Source organism: Eleutherodactylus coqui, chromosome 2, assembly GCF_035609145.1.
Source record: "Eleutherodactylus coqui strain aEleCoq1 chromosome 2, aEleCoq1.hap1, whole genome shotgun sequence".
NCBI classification, from domain to species: Eukaryota; Metazoa; Chordata; class Amphibia; order Anura; family Eleutherodactylidae; genus Eleutherodactylus; species Eleutherodactylus coqui.
In genome coordinates, this window is record NC_089838.1 from 344,736,319 (window position 1) to 344,751,653 (window position 15,335).

Here is a 15,335-nt window from a genome sequence, read left to right on the forward strand (position 1 = left end):
AGAGGGGATGTGTGCCGGTATATAGCTTGTATACAGGGGCAGAGGGGATGTGTGCCGGTATATAGCTTGTATACAGGGGCAGAGAGTGGATGTGTGCCGGTATATAGCTTGTATACAGGGGCAGAGAGGGGATGTGTGCTGGTATATAGCTTGTATACGGGGGCAGAGAGGGGATGTGTGCCGGTATATAGCTTGTATACAGGGGCAGAGGGGATGTGTGCCGGTATATAGCTTGTATACAGGGGCAGAGGGGATGTGTGCCGGTATATAGCTTGTATACGGGGACAGAGAGGGGATGTGTGTCGGTATATAGCTTGTATACAGGGGCTCATGGGCCCCTTCAGTATTGCCCCACAGGGGGTATATAACTTGTGTACGGGGGCTCATGGGCCCCTTCAGTATTGCCCCACAGGGGGGTATATAGCTTGTGTGCGGGGGCTCATGGGCCCCTTCAGTATTGCCCCACAGGGGGGTATATAGCTTGTACACGGGGGCTCATGGGCCCCTTCAGTATTGCCCCACAGGGGGTATATAGCTTGTGTACGGGGGCTCATGGGCCCCTTCCGTATTGCCCCACAGGGGGCCTATAGTTTGTATACGGGGGCTCATGGGCCCCTTCAGTACTGCCCCAACCGGGGGTATACAGCTTGTGTACGGGGGCTCATTAGACAGGAGTTGTTGCACTAACGGATGCTGCTGGGTGGTCCGAGGCCCCTGCAGAGCGGCGCAGGATGCCGCTGATCGTCAGCCTCTTCTCCCCTGCAGGCACTGCTGGATCTCCTCTCCTCCGAGGAGCTGCTGCTTCGGGACAGTGTGGAAGAACGGACGGATCCTGGGCCCCGTCCTCGGGACACACTGCTCACCCCGGATTCTGCCCCGATGCCCCCAAATCGAGCGTGGCTCCGCCTCTTCAGTGATTTCATGAACAACCAGAAGAAATTTCGTGGCCGAACAAAGAAGTCCGGGGGGCCGGCCCGCGGGTGTTTTGGGCTGAAACTGGAGCGAATGGGAAGCAGGAGCGGGCTGGGATGCTGAAGCAGGTGAGGGGCGCGCGGCACCGCCTGGGGAGCAGGGGGTCAATAGACGACGACGGCGGGCGGCCAGCAGTGTGGACTAGTAACAAACACCACTGATGCCTCATGGGTTAATGTCCATCTTAACCCTTTTGTCGCAGGCCTCTTTCTCTCCGGTGGTCCAAGCTACTCACCCCCCACTCTCTGCTCCCAGGGTCAGCGCCACATTCCCCCCCCCCCCCCCCATTCCGCGGGTCAGCGCCACATAAACCCCCCCCCCCAGGGTCAGCGCCACGCCCCCCCCCCTCCGCTCCCAGGGTCAGCGCCACGCCCCCCCTCCACTCCCAGGGTCAGCGCCACGCCCCCCCCCCCCCGAGTCAGCGCCACGCCCCCTCCTCCGCTCCCAGGGTCAGCGCCGCACCCCGCGCCTTCCAGGGTCAGCGCCGCATCCCCCCCCCCCCCCGGCTCCCAGGGTCAGCGCCGCGTTCCCCCCACCCCCCGGGCTCCCAGGGTTAGCACCCCACCCCCACCCTCCGCTCCCAGGGTTAGCGCCACATCCCCACACCCTCCGCTCCCAGGGTTAGCGCCCCCCCCCCCCACCCAGGGTTAGCGCCCCCCCCCACACCCTCCGCTCCCAGGGTTAGCGCCCCACCCCCACCCTCCGCTCCCAGGGTCAGCGCCACATCGCCCCACCCCCCTCCGCTCCCAGGGTCAGCGCCACATCGCCCCACCCCCCTCCGCTCCCAGGGTCAGCGCCACATCCCCCCCTCCGCTCCCAGGGTTACCGCCACATCCACCTCACCCTCCGCTCCCAGGGTTAGCGCCGCCACCCCCCCCCCCTCCGAGGGTTAGCCCCACCCCACCCCCTCTGCTCTCAGGGTTAGCGCCACGCCACGCCCCCTCCTCTCTCAGGGTTAGCGCCACGCCACGCCCCCTCCTCTCCCAGGGTTAGCGACACCCCCCCCCCTCCCAGGGTTAGCGACACCCCCCCCCCTCCCAGGGTTAGCGACACCCCCCCCCCTCCCAGGGTTAGCGACACCCCCCCCCCTCCGCTCCCAGGGTTAGCGACACCCCCCCCCCCCCTCCGCTCCCAGGGTTAGCGCCACATCCCCCCTCAGCTCCCAGGGTCAGCGCCACATCGCCCAACCCCCCTCCGCTCCCAGGGTCAGCGCCACACCCCCCCTCCCAGGGTCAGCGCCACACCCCCCCCTCCCAGGGTCAGCGCCACACCCCCCCCTCCCAGGGTCAGCGCCACACCCCCCCTCCCAGGGTCAGCGCCACACCCCCCCCTCCCAGGGTCAGCACCACATTCACCCCCACCCCCACCCTCCGTTCTCAGGGTCAGCGCCACATCCCCACCACCACCAACCTCCGTTCTCAGGGTCAGCGCCACATCCCACCACCCTCCGTTCTCAGGGTCAGCGCCACATCCCACCACCCTCCGTTCTCAGGGTCAGCGCCACATCCCCCCCCTCTCACCCTCCGCTCCCAGGGTCAGCGCCACATCCCCCCTCTCCCAGGGTCAGCGCCACATCCCCCCTCTCCCAGGGTCAGCGCCACATCCCCCCTCTCCCAGGGTCAGCGCCACATCCCCCCTCTCCCAGGGTCAGCGCCACATCCCCCCTCTCCCAGGGTCAGCGCCACATCCCCCCTCTCCCAGGGTCAGTGCCACATCCCCCCTCTCCCAGGGTCAGTGCCACATCCCCACCACCCCTCGCTCCCCAGGGTCAGCGCCACATCCCCCCCCCCACCACTCCCCAGGGTCAGCGCCACATCCCCCCCCCTCACCGCTCCCCAGGGTCAGCGCCACATCCCCCCCCCCTCACCGCTCCCCAGGGTCAGCGCCACATCCCCCCCCCCCTCACCGCTCCCCAGGGTCAGCGCCACATCCCCCCCCCCTCACCGCTCCCCAGGGTCAGCGCCACATCCCCCCCCCCTCACCGCTCCCCAGGGTCAGCGCCACATCCCCCCCCCCCCTCACCGCTCCCCAGGGTCAGCGCCACATCCCCCCCCCCCTCACCGCTCCCCAGGGTCAGCGCCACATCCCCCCCCCCCTCACCGCTCCCCAGGGTCAGCGCCACATCCCCCCCCCCTCACCGCTCCCCAGGGTCAGCGCCACATCCCCCCCCCCCTCACCGCTCCCCAGGGTCAGCGCCACATCCCCCCCCCCTCACCGCTCCCCAGGGTCAGCGCCACATCCCCCCCCCCCTCACCGCTCCCCAGGGTCAGCGCCACATCCCCCCCCCCCCTCACCGCTCCCCAGGGTCAGCGCCACATCCCCCCCCCCCTCACCGCTCCCCAGGGTCAGCGCCACACCCCCCCCCCCTCACCGCTCCCCAGGGTCAGCGCCACATCCCCCCCCCCCCTCACCGCTCCCCAGGGTCAGCGCCACATCCCCCCCCTCACCGCTCCCCAGGGTCAGCGCCACATCCCCCCCCCCCTCACCGCTCCCCAGGGTCAGCGCCACATCCCCCCCCCCTCACCGCTCCCCAGGGTCAGCGCCACATCCCCCCCCTCACCGCTCCCCAGGGTCAGCGCCACATCCCCCCCCTCACCGCTCCCCAGGGTCAGCGCCACATCCCCCCCCTCACCGCTCCCCAGGGTCAGCGCCACATCCCCCCCCCACCGCTCCCCAGGGTCAGCGCCACATCCCCCCCCCCATGGTCAGCGCCACATCCCCCCCCCCCATGGTCAGCGCCACATCCCCCCCACCGCTCCCCAGGGTCAGCGCCACATCCCCCCCACCGCTCCCCAGGGTCAGCGCCACATCCTCCGCTCCCCAGGGTCAGCGCCACATCCCCCCCCCCTCCGCTCCCCAGGGTCAGCGCCACATCCCCCCCCCCTCCCAGGGTCAGCGCCCCCCCCCCCCGAGTCAGCGCCACCCCTCCTCCGCTCCCAGGGTCAGCGCCGCATCCCCCCCTCCCGCCTCCAGGGTCAGCGCCGCATCCCCCCCCCGGCCTCCCAGGGGTCAGCGCCGCATCCCCCCCCCGGGGTCAGCGCCGCATCCCCCCCCTCCGGCCTCCCAGGGTCAGCGCCGCATCCCCCCCCTCCGGCCTCCCAGGGTCAGCGCCGCATCCCCCCCCTCCGGCCTCCCAGGGTCAGCGCCGCATCCCCCCCCTCCGGCCTCCCAGGGTCAGCGCCGCATCCCCCCCCTCCGGCCTCCCAGGGTCAGCGCCGCATCCCCCCCCTCCGGCCTCCCAGGGTCAGCGCCGCATCCCCCCCCCCTCCCAGGGTCAGCGCCGCATCTCCCCCCCCCGCCTCCCAGGGTCAGCGCCACATCCCCCCCGCCTCCCAGGGTCAGCGCCGCAACCCCCCCCCCCGGGTCAGCGCCGCAACCCCCCCCCCCGCCTCCCAGGGTCAGCGCCGCAACCCCCCCGCCTCCCAGGGTCAGCGCCGCAATCCCCCCCCCCCCCCCAGGGTCAGCGCCGCATCCCCCCCCCCCTTCCCGGCTCCCAGGGTCAGCGCCGCATCCCCCCCCCCGGCACCCAGGGTCAGCGCCGCATCCCCCTCCCCCTCCCCGCCTCCCAGGGTCAGCGCCGCATCCCCCCCCCTCCCTTCCCGCCTCCCAGGGTCAGCGCCGCATCCCCCCCCCTCCCTTCCCGCCTCCCAGGGTCAGCGCCGCATCCCCCCCCTCCCTTCCCGCCTCCCAGGGTCAGCGCCGCATCCCCCCCCCCCTCCCTTCCCGCCTCCCAGGGTCAGCGTTGCATCCCCCCCCCCCCCTGGGTCAGCGCCGCATCCCCCCCCCCCTTCCAGGGTCAGCGCCGCATCCCCCCCCCCTTCCCGCCTCCCAGGGTCAGCGCCGCATCCCCCCTTCCCGCCTCCCAGGGTCAGCGCCGCATCCCCCCCCTCCCTTCCCGCCTCCCAGGGTCAGCGCCGCATCCCCCCCCCCCCTTCCCAGGGTCAGCGCCGCATCCCCCCCCCCCCCCTTCCCGCCTCCCAGGGTCAGCGCCGCATCCCCCCCCCCTTCCCGCCTCCCAGGGTCAGCGCCGCATCCCCCCCCCCTTCCCGCCTCCCAGGGTCAGCGCCGCATCCCCCCCCCTTCCCGCCTCCCAGGGTCAGCGCCGCATCCCCCCCCCCCCTTCCCGCCTCCCAGGGTCAGCGCCGCATCCCCCCCCCCCCCCCGCCTCCCAGGGTCAGCGCCGCATCCCCCCCCCCCTTCCCGCCTCCCAGGGTCAGCGCCGCATCCCCCCCCCCCCCCCCGCCTCCCAGGGTCAGCTCCGCATCCCCCCCCCCCCCCTTCCCGCCTCCCAGGGTCAGCGCCACATTCCCCCCCCACCCTCCGCTCCCAGGGTCAGCGCCACATTCCCCCCCACCCTCCGCTCCCAGGGTCAGCGCCACATTCCCCCTGACCCTTCTCTTGTGTTTCCAGGTGTCCGGCGGTAACGAGTCCCGTACATGGATGATGACCCCCTCTGCTGACCGTGGTCTCTGCGACTGATACGAAGAACTCAAGAGCCCCGCTGACATCCTCCGTCTGCTGTGAGAGGTCTCATCCGTCCTGCGCTCTTTCCTCAGAGACATGTCCCTTCGTGCAGCAGGGGGGTGATGAAGCTTCCCGAGACCTCCATTGTAGAATATGCTTGTGCCACCATGACAGCTGCTAATAAACCTCCGTGTCTCCTCTGCTCTCCTCGTTTGGTCAGATACCTCCCGCTGGACCTGACGGCTAACATACAGATAGCTGACGTTTCCTGCACACAGCTCCCCTGCAGACACAAACCCAATCTCCCACCCTTGCTGCAGAATGAAGGCCAGCTGACCTCCTCCAGTCACATCCAGAGCTGCGAAAACAGTTCAGCTTTGCCAGCATGCATTATCCTGTAGTCACATCCAGAGCTGTAGTCCCTGTCCACACACACACACACACGCACACGCACGGTCCCAACTCCATTATTCAATTCTAAGCACAAAAGAATTGGCGTCCAAATTTTATGTACGTAATCTAATTCTCTCACTTCCTGATGTCATTTTATATAAAGTAAACGTTGCATGGTTACCTCCACGTGGTGTTTCCTGGGTAACGCAGAGAACTATGCAAAATGGTGAACATATGTTTTTCCGGTATCTCTAAAGTAACCGCGACTTCATAAGATTTTCCGTGTGAACACCAGATAAACACCAGGACCAAATTAACTCGGGCGAAGCCGGGTATATCAGCTAGTATAGTATATGTATATGTGCTAGTGTGTGTGTGTATATCTATATATCTATATATCTCAGGTGAAGCCGGGTATATCAGCTAGTTCTATTATATCTTAGACCCCAGTCAGCAGTTACATGTCTTACAGTGGCACACATCATAATAGACAAGGGACTCGGACTGCAGCTCCGGCTGTGACTGGAGGATACACAGATGATGGAGCTGTGAGACCCCTGTGATGGGCCGTAGCACCCGATGACCACAGCAAAGAGACGAGGGAAGCCAGATGCAAAAACCAGAGCATTTCATTGGAATGATGGCGGAGCTGTGGGCGCCCGGACAGGGGCAGCCGGACAGGGACAGCCGGACAGGGACAGCCGGACAGGGGCAGCCCTCAGTGTCTCTTCTTCTTCCTCTTCTTATCGGCTGCAGAGCTGACGTTCCAATAGTAAAGAAGCTGCGCAAATATCAGTCCGTTACATGCAGACGACACGACGTAGGTGAGAGACATCAGGGGGTCTCCGGTCTCCTGGCGGGAGGGAAGGAGCGTCAGTGACACCATGATAGATGGACAGCAGCCAATCCAATATAGTCCAAACAGGAGGTAAGCCACACACAGACACACCAGGCCCCTAACTGCTGGATAGACACACACCGGGCCCCGAGCACTGCACACTGGCACCGGGCCACGAGTGCCCCACACGGACCGACTGACACGGGGCGCCCCAGACAGACAGACGGTCACCGGGCCACGAGCGCCCCACACGGACCGACTGACACGGGGCGCCCCACACGAACAAACGGACGGACGGACACACGCCAGGCCCCGAGCACCTCACACGAACGGACGGACACACACACACCGGGCCCCGAGCGCCCCACACGAACGGACGGGGACACACACACACCAAGCCCCGAGCGCCCCACGCGAACGGACGGACACCGGGCCCCGAGCACTGCACACTGACACATATACCGGGCCACGAGCGCCCCACACGGACAGACGGGCGGGCACCGGCCCACGAGCGCCCCACACGGACCGACGGACACACGCCGGGCCCCGAGCGCCCCACACGGACACACACCGGGCCCCGAGCGCCCCACACGAACGGACGGGGACACACACACACCAAGCCCCGAGCGCCCCACGCGAACGGACGGACACCGGGCCCCGAGCACTGCACACTGACACATATACCGGGCCACGAGCGCCCCACACGGACAGACGGGCGGGCACCGGCCCACGAGCGCCCCACACGGACCGACGGACACACGCCGGGCCCCGAGCGCCCCACACGGACACACACCGGGCCCCGAGCGCCCCACACGAACACACACCGGGCCCCGAGCGCCCCACACGAACACACACCGGGCCCCGAGCGCCCCACACGGACACACACCGGGCCCCGAGCGCCCCACACGGACACACACCGGGCCCCGAGCGCCCCACACGAACGGACGGACACACACCGGGCCCCGAGCGCCCCACACGAACGGACGGACACACACCGGGCCCCGAGCGCCCCACACGAACGGACGGACACACACCGGGCCCCGAGCGCCCCACACGAACGGACGGATACACACCGGGCCCCGAGCGCCCCACACGAACGGACGGACACACACCGGGCCCCGAGCGCCCCACACGAACGGACGGACACACACCGGGCCCCGAGCGCCCCACACGAACGGACGGACACACACCGGGCCCCGAGCGCCCCACACGAACGACAAGACGGACGGACACACACCGGGTCCCGTGCGCCCCACACGGATGGACGGACACCGGGCCCCAGGCGCCCCACACAGACGGACGGACGCACACCGGGCCCCGAGCGCCCCGGACGGACGCACACCGGGCCCCGAGCGCCCCGGACGGACGGACGGACGCACGCACACCGGGCCCCGAGCGCCCCGGACGGACGCACGCACACCGGGCCCCGAGCGCCCCGGACGGACGGACGGACGCACGCACACCGGGCCCCGAGCGCCCCGGACGGACGGACGGACGCACGCACACCGGGCCCCGAGCGCCCCGGACGGACGGACGGACGCACGCACACCGGGCCCCGAGCGCCCCGGACGGACGGACGGACGCACGCACACCGGGCCCCGAGCGCCCCGGACGGACGGACGGACGCACGCACACCGGGCCCCGAGCGCCCCGGACGGACGGACGGACGCACGCACACCGGGCCCCGAGCGCCCCGGACGGACGGACGGACGCACGCACGCACACCGGGCCCCGAGCGCCCCGGACGGACGCACGCACACCGGGCCCCGAGCGCCCCGGACGGACGGACGCACACCGGGCCCCGAGCGCCCCGGACGGACGGACGCACACCGGGCCCCGAGCGCCCCGGACGGACGGACGCACAGCGGGCCCCGAGCGCCCCGGACGGACGGACGCACACCGGGCCCCGAGCGCCCCGGACGGACGGACGCACACGGACACGGACACACACACACACACACACACACGGACACACAGACACACACACGCACGGACACACAGACACACACACGCACGGACACACACACACACACACACGCACGGACACACGCACGGGCACGGACACACGCACGGACACGGACGCACGCACGGACACGGACGCACGCACGCACGCACGGACGCACGCACGGACGCACGCACGGACGCACGCACGGACGCACGCACGCACGGACGCACGCACGGACGCACGCACGCACGGACACACGCACGCACGGACACACGCACGCACGGACACACGCACGCACGGACACACGCACGCACGGACACACGCACGCACGGACACACGCACGCACGGACACACGCACGCACGGACACACGCACGCACGGACACACGCACGCACGGACACACGCACGCACGGACACACGCACGCACGGACACACGCACGCACGGACACACGCACGCACGGGGACACGCACGCACGGGGACACGCACGCACGGGGACACGGACGCACGGGGACACGGACGCACGGGGACACGGACGCACGGGGACACGGACACACGGACACGGACACGGACACGGACACACGGACACGGACACACGGACACGGACACACGGACACACGGACACACGGACACACGGACACACGGACACACGGACACACGGACACACGGACACGGACACACGGACACGGACACACGGACACGGACACACGGACACACGGACACACGGACACACACACACACGGACACACACACGGACACACACACGGACACACACACACACACCCCGGGCCCCGAGCGCTCCAGACGAACGGATGGACGGATACACACACCGACCGGGCCCCGAACGCCGCACATGAACAGACACACATCGGGCCCTGAGCGCCCCACACAAACGGATGGACACACAGGGCACCACTGATGGATGGAGCCAGCGGGGCCCCGAGCGCCCCCCTCCCCCACACACACACGGGTGTCTTACCTGAACTGAAGTGAATATCCGGGCCAGAGAACCAAGGAATAACAGTGTGACCGTCACCGCCGACAGCTGCCCCGTGTGCCCGCTCCTGTAGTTCGTGGCTGCTTGTAAGAGCTGCAGGGAAAGTCACCATTATACAGAGAGCGGGCGAGAAGCTGCCCCCTCCGGGGCGACACTGAAGGGAGCCATGAGCCCGCCCCCTCCGGGGCGACACTGAAGGGAGCCATGAGCCCGCCCCCTCCGGGGCGACACTGAAGGGAGCCATGAGCCCGCCCCCTCCGGGGCGACACTGAAGGGAGCCATGAGCCCGCCCCCTCCGGGGCGACACTGAAGGGAGCCATGAGCCCGCCCCCTCCGGGGCGACACTGAAGGGAGCCATGAGGGGGGTATCTAGAGGGACTCACCCGGCTGATGATGATGGCTGGCACGTTGGCTGCCTGTAGCAGGGTGACGACCACCATGGGTATCACAGGAGATAGCAGGATGGCGATGAGAGCGAAGTAGACGGCGAGGGCGAGGGCACCTGGAAACACATAGGAGGCAGCACTGAGACAAGGAGCGGCGGGGCACCGGACCCCCACAGCTGGCAGACCCTCCTGACAGCCCACCTACCTAGCGCCGTCCGCCCTCTGAGATGTTGTATCAGGAAGCTGATGATCAGCGTTTGTATCATCAGGAAGAGGACTTCACCCCACGAGCTGCAGGAGACATGAAGCAGAGATAAGGGGCGCCCGTACCCGCCACACGTACAGAGGGGGCAGCGTCTCACCTGAAGGGGAAGCCGTGGGTGATGCTGTACACCATGGTGCCCGACAGCGCCAATAACTCCAGGAGAACCGACTGGAAGCTGAGCCCCTCCGCCGTGCCCGAGCGCACAAGCTTCACGATCTGCGGCACCTTCACTGTGAGAAGAAAGCGTGAGCAGTGTCACCCCTGCCGCAGAGACGGCACAACCCCCCAGATAAACTGCTGCCCTGGAGGGCAGAACCTGCAGATTCGACCCGGCACAACTGGATTCAAAGTGGCAGAATCTGCAGCACATTGGTACCAGGCGACACATCATAATGGGCCACTGCAGAGGAAAGCCTGCTTGCAGTCAGTGAATCGAATGGTTTCTATTCAGAGGTGGGCAACATGTGAGACCCAAAGCCGGAGCCGAGGGGTCGCTGCGGCTGCACCCACGTTAAACAAATTAATTTAGAGAGATAAATGCTTTAAATGTGCGCCAACACACTGCTTTCTGGCCAGCGGCCCCCCCTGCGTGGTGTCGAGGCTTCCAGCTGACCCCCCCGCGTGGTGTCGAGGGGGGGTTGGGTTCTGGCACACCGGGGTCTGCGGCCGTCTTCTTGAGGTACGCTTTGATTCTTTTGACTACTTTGTGTTGTTCAGCGTTTGCCCTGCAGGATAAGATGCGTGTTGGGTGTTTGGCGCCGCCCGCTGCGGACGCCACCGTACCAAACAGGAGTGTAAATAGATTTACATTCACTATAGATTGTTACAGGTTTATGCCGCCTCCATGATGATTCAGTACTGCAGTGTGTCAGCAGTCATCATGGTGATCAGGGCTGTGGCAAACCTTTGGCCCTCTGCGCAGGGTGAGGAGGGGGGGCCAGGGTGAGGGTGGGGGCCAGGGCGTGCAGAGGGTGAGGAGGGGGGGCAGGGTGTGCAGAGGGTGTGGAGGGGGGGCAGGGTGAGGGTGGGGGCCAGGGCGTGCAGAGGGTGTGGAGGGGGGGCAGGGTGTGCGGGGGGGCCTCAGCACCATCTACACTAAATAGTTATTTTCTCAAGCGGACTGCTCTGCCGCCGCCCGAAGCGCTTTCCTCCTCCTCCCGGGGCGGCGGGGCACTTTTGCGAGACACGGTGACTATTTTCGGGTGCGCAGGCGTCTGGGCATTGTACACCTTCGTTAGTCTTTATCTAACCTGTAGGTCTGCTTTCTCCCCCCTTCGGGGTCTTGAAGCAACATCAATGATACAAAGTATAAGTAACCCCTCCCCTGCCAGCAAGAAAATGTTAATCCCAGTGGGTGGGCGGGACAAGCAGCCCCTCCCCCTCATGAATATGCACTCACCCATCACGGAGCCCAGGATGATCCCGATCCCCAGCAGCTTACTGATCAACATCTTCAGACAATCCACTGCAAGAGAGAAACACCCAGTGAGCCTTATACCCTGGGGGGGCAGATGAGGCGCGGGTGGGTAGGTAGGTACAGCCCGGTAGGTGGGTCGCGCAGGTTGGGTAGTTGCACCCGAGTAGGTGGGATAGGTAGGTGGGTTAGCTACGTAGGTACAGCCCGGTAGGTCGGTAAGGTAGGTAGGTAGGTACAGCCTAGTAGGTGGCTCGGGTAAGGTAGGTAGGTACAGCCCGGTGGGTGGATCGAGTAAGGTAGGTAGGTACAACCCGGTGGGTGGGTCGGGTAAGGAAGGTAGGTACAGCCCGGTGGGTGGCTCGGGTAAGGCAGGTAGGTACAGCCCGTGGGGGGGCTTGGGTAAGGCAGGTAGGTTGAGCCCGGTGGGGGGGCTCGGGTAAGGCAGGTAGGTAGAGCCCGGTGGGGGGGCTCGGGTAAGGCAGGTAGGTAGAGCCCGGTGGGGGGGCTCGGGTAAGGCAGGTAGGTAGAGCCCGGTGGGGGGGCTCGGGTAAGGCAGGTAGGTAGAGCCCGGTGGGGGGGCTCGGGTAAGGCAGGTAGGTAGAGCCCGGTGGGGGGGCTCGGGTAAGGCAGGTAGGTAGAGCCCGGTGGGGGGGCTCGGGTAAGGCAGGTAGGTAGAGCCCGGTGGGGGGGCTCGGGTAAGGCAGGTAGGTAGAGCCCGGTGGGGGGGCTCGGGTAAGGCAGGTAGGTAGAGCCGGTGGGGGGGCTCGGGTAAGGCAGGTTAGTACAGCCCGGTGGGGGGGCTCGGGTAAGGCAGGTTAGTACAGCCCGGTGGGGGGGCTCGGGTAAGGCAGGTTAGTACAGCCCTGTGGGGGGGGCTCGGGTAAGGCAGGTTAGTACAGCCCGGTAGGTGGGTCGGGTAAGGTTAGTACAGCCCGGTAGGTGGGTCAGGTAGGTAGGTACAACCTGGTAGGTGGGTCAGGTAAGGTTGGTACAGCCCGGTAGGTGTGTCAGGTAGGTACAGCCCGGTAGGTGTGTCAGGTAGGTAGGTACAGCCTGGTAGGTGGGTCAGGTAGGTAGGTACAGCCTGGTAGGTGGGTCACTGCAAGAGAGAAACACCCAGTGAGCCTTATACCCTGGGGGGCAGATGAGGCGCGGGTGTGTAGGCAGGTACAGCCCGGTAGGTGGGTCGCGCAGGTTGGGTAGTTGCACCCGAGTAGGTGGGATAGGTAGGTGGGTTAGCTACGTACGTACAGCCCGGTAGGTCGGTAAGGTAGGTAGGTACAGCCTAGTAGGTGGCTCGGGTAAGGTAGGTAGGTAGGTACAGCCCGGTGGGTGGGTCGGGTAAGGCAGGTAGGTAGAGCCCGGTGGGGGGGCTCGGGTAAGGCAGGTAGGTAGAGCCCGTGGGGGGGCTCGGGTAAGGCAGGTAGGTAGAGCCCGGTAGGTGGGTCGGGTAAGGTTAGTACAGCCCGGTAGGTGGGTCAGGTAGGTAGGTACAACCTGGTAGGTGTGTCAGGTAGGTACAGCCTGGTAGGTGGGTCAGGTAGGTAGGTACAGCCCGGTAGGTGGGTCAGGTAGGTAGGTACAGCCCAGTAGGTGGGTCAGGTAGGTAGGTACAGCCCAGTAGGTGGGTCGGGTAAGGTTGGTACAGCCCGGTAGGTGGGTCGGGTAAGGTTGGTACAGCCCGGTAGGTGGGTCGGGTAAGGTTGGTACAGCCCGGTAGGTGGGTCGGGTAAGGTTGGTACAGCCCGGTAGGTGGGTCGGGTAAGGTTGGTACAGCCCGGTAGGTGGGTCGGGTAAGGTTAGTACAGCCCGGTAGGTGGGTCGGGTAAGGTTAGTACAGCCCGGTAGGTGGGTCGGGTAAGGTTAGTACAGCCCGGTAGGTGGGTCGGGTAAGGTTAGTACAGCCCGGTAGGTGGGTCGGGTAAGGTTAGTACAGCCCGGTAGGTGGGTCGGGTAAGGTTAGTACAGCCCGGTAGGTGGGTCGGGTAAGGTTAGTACAGCCCGGTAGGTGGGTCGGGTAAGGTTAGTACAGCCCGGTAGGTGGGTCGGGTAAGGTTAGTACAGCCCGGTAGGTGGGTCGGGTAAGGTTAGTACAGCCCGGTAGGTGGGTCGGGTAAGGTTAGTACAGCCCGGTAGGTGGGTCGGGTAAGGTTAGTACAGCCCGGTAGGTGGGTCGGGTAAGGTTAGTACAGCCCGGTAGGTGGGTCGGGTAAGGTTAGTACAGCCCGGTAGGTGGGTCGGGTAGGTAGGTACAACCTGGTAGGTGGGTCAGGTAAGGTAGGTACAACCTGGTAGGTGGGTCAGGTAAGGTAGGTACGTACAGCCCAGTAGGTGGGTTGGGTAAGGTTGGTACAGCCCAGTAGGTGGGTCAGGTAGGTACAGCCCAGTAGGTGGGTCAGGTAGGTAGGTACAGCCTGGTAGGTGGGTCAGGTAAGGTAGGTACGTACAGCCCGGTAGGTGTGTCAGGTAGGTACAGCCCAGTAGGTGGGTCAGGTGGGTAGGTACAGCCCGGTAGGTGGGTCAGGTAGGTAGGTACAGCCCGGTAGGTGGGTCGGGTAAGGTAGGTACAGCCCGGTAGGTGGGTCGGGTAAGGTAGGTACAGCCCGGTAGGTGGGTCGGGTAAGGTAGGTACAGCCCGGTAGGTGGGTCGGGTAAGGTAGGTAGGTAGGTAGGTACAGCCCGGTAGGTGGGTCGGGTAAGGTAGGTACAGCCCGGTAGGTGGGTCGGGTAAGGTAGGTACAGCCCGGTAGGTGGGTCGGGTAAGGTAGGTACAGCCCGGTAGGTGGGTCGGGTAAGGTAGGTACAGCCCGGTAGGTGGGTCGGGTAAGGTAGGTAGGTAGGTAGGTACAGCCCGGTAGGTGGGTCGGGTAAGGTAGGTACAGCCCGGTAGGTGGGTCGGGTAAGGTAGGTACAGCCCGGTAGGTGGGTCGGGTAAGGTAGGTAGGTACAGCCCGGTAGGTGGGTCGGGTAAGGTAGGTAGGTAGGTACAGCCCGGTAGGTGGGTCGGGTAAGGTAGGTACAGCCCGGTAGGTGGGTCGGGTAAGGTAGGTAGGTACAGCCCGGTAGGTGGGTCGGGTAAGGTAGGTAGGTACAGCCCGGTAGGTGGGTCGGGTAAGGTAGGTAGGTAGGTACAGCCCGGTAGGTCGCCCTCGTACCGTGCAGCAGGTTGTAGCTCAGGAAGAACTCGTCATAGCAGCGCTCCGGCAGGATCGCCGGGACCAGCAGCGTGCGGAGCGCCTCCATCGTGTCTCCTCAGCCGATCACGTGCTCCTCGCTGACCCGCCCCCACACCGTGACGTCACGTCCGTCACTCTCCGGCCGCCATCTTGGGTGAGGCAGCGGAAGTTCCTTGATGTTCTTGTTCCGTCCAGTGCGGGCGGCTGCCGTGAAGTAGCGGTAGGAGATGGCGGAATGAGAAGCGGATAACGGCGGCCCCCGCGTGAGGAAAGGGCAGGAAAGCGTGACCGGAAGCTGTGAGGTGACGGCCGCCATTGTGCCTTGTGGTGGCCGGTGATGGTGGCTGCTTGCCGCAGTCAGTGCTGGCTTCCCTAGTAGCCGCCAACATGGATGCTCTCGAGTGTGAGACCTCTGAAGGGGCGCTGCGCGGCAGGCGGGGTCTGCCGGAGATGTGCGCGGCCACCGTGGCGCTCTGCTCCTTCTA

At 66.3% G+C, this 15,335-nt stretch overlaps 1 protein-coding gene and 1 long non-coding RNA gene across 14 annotated transcripts in view; one reads left to right on the forward strand and one right to left on the reverse strand.

Annotated features, from left to right (window-relative positions):
* The window catches only part of LOC136613100 (uncharacterized), a 133,283-nt gene extending 127,645 nt beyond the window's left edge, over positions 1 to 5,638 (forward strand). For all 12 annotated transcript variants that reach the window (XR_010790454.1, XR_010790445.1, XR_010790446.1 and 9 more), the window contains exons 2-3: positions 766 to 1,040; positions 5,383 to 5,638. This is a non-coding gene — a long non-coding RNA (uncharacterized lncRNA). The remainder of the gene's footprint in view (positions 1 to 765; positions 1,041 to 5,382) is intronic.
* Positions 5,639 to 6,440: 802 nt separating this feature from the next.
* MPDU1 (mannose-P-dolichol utilization defect 1) lies at positions 6,441 to 14,961 on the reverse strand. 2 transcript variants are annotated; one of them, XM_066593952.1, is made up of 8 exons: positions 14,830 to 14,940; positions 12,638 to 12,773; positions 11,657 to 11,722; positions 10,355 to 10,487; positions 10,198 to 10,283; positions 9,990 to 10,108; positions 9,589 to 9,699; positions 6,441 to 6,682 (listed from the first exon to the last, which is right to left on the reverse strand). In XM_066593952.1, exons 3-8 carry the CDS (start codon positions 11,706 to 11,708, stop codon positions 6,548 to 6,550), a joined length of 636 nt encoding a protein of 211 aa, XP_066450049.1. In that variant the 5' UTR covers positions 11,709 to 11,722; positions 12,638 to 12,773; positions 14,830 to 14,940; the 3' UTR covers positions 6,441 to 6,547. The 2 variants fall into 2 exon arrangements, with proteins under 2 accessions (XP_066450049.1, XP_066450048.1); XM_066593951.1 differs by lacking the exon at positions 12,638 to 12,773 and having other exon boundaries at positions 14,830 to 14,961.
* Between the last annotated feature and the right edge of the window lie 374 nt (positions 14,962 to 15,335).

Excerpts from the sequence above, each read along its gene's own strand:
- MPDU1 (XM_066593951.1), bottom strand. The coding sequence starts at position 14,917 with ATGGAGGCGCTCCGCACGCTGCTGGTCCCGGCGATCCTGCCGGAGCGC. Across the intron at positions 10,284-10,354 it reads ACCCACGGCTTCCCCTTCAG|CTCGTGGGGTGAAGTCCTCT; the intron begins GTGAGACGCTGC and ends TGTCTCCTGCAG. Across the intron at positions 9,700-9,989 it reads CAGCCATCATCATCAGCCGG|CTCTTACAAGCAGCCACGAA; the intron begins GTGAGTCCCTCT and ends CTTTCCCTGCAG.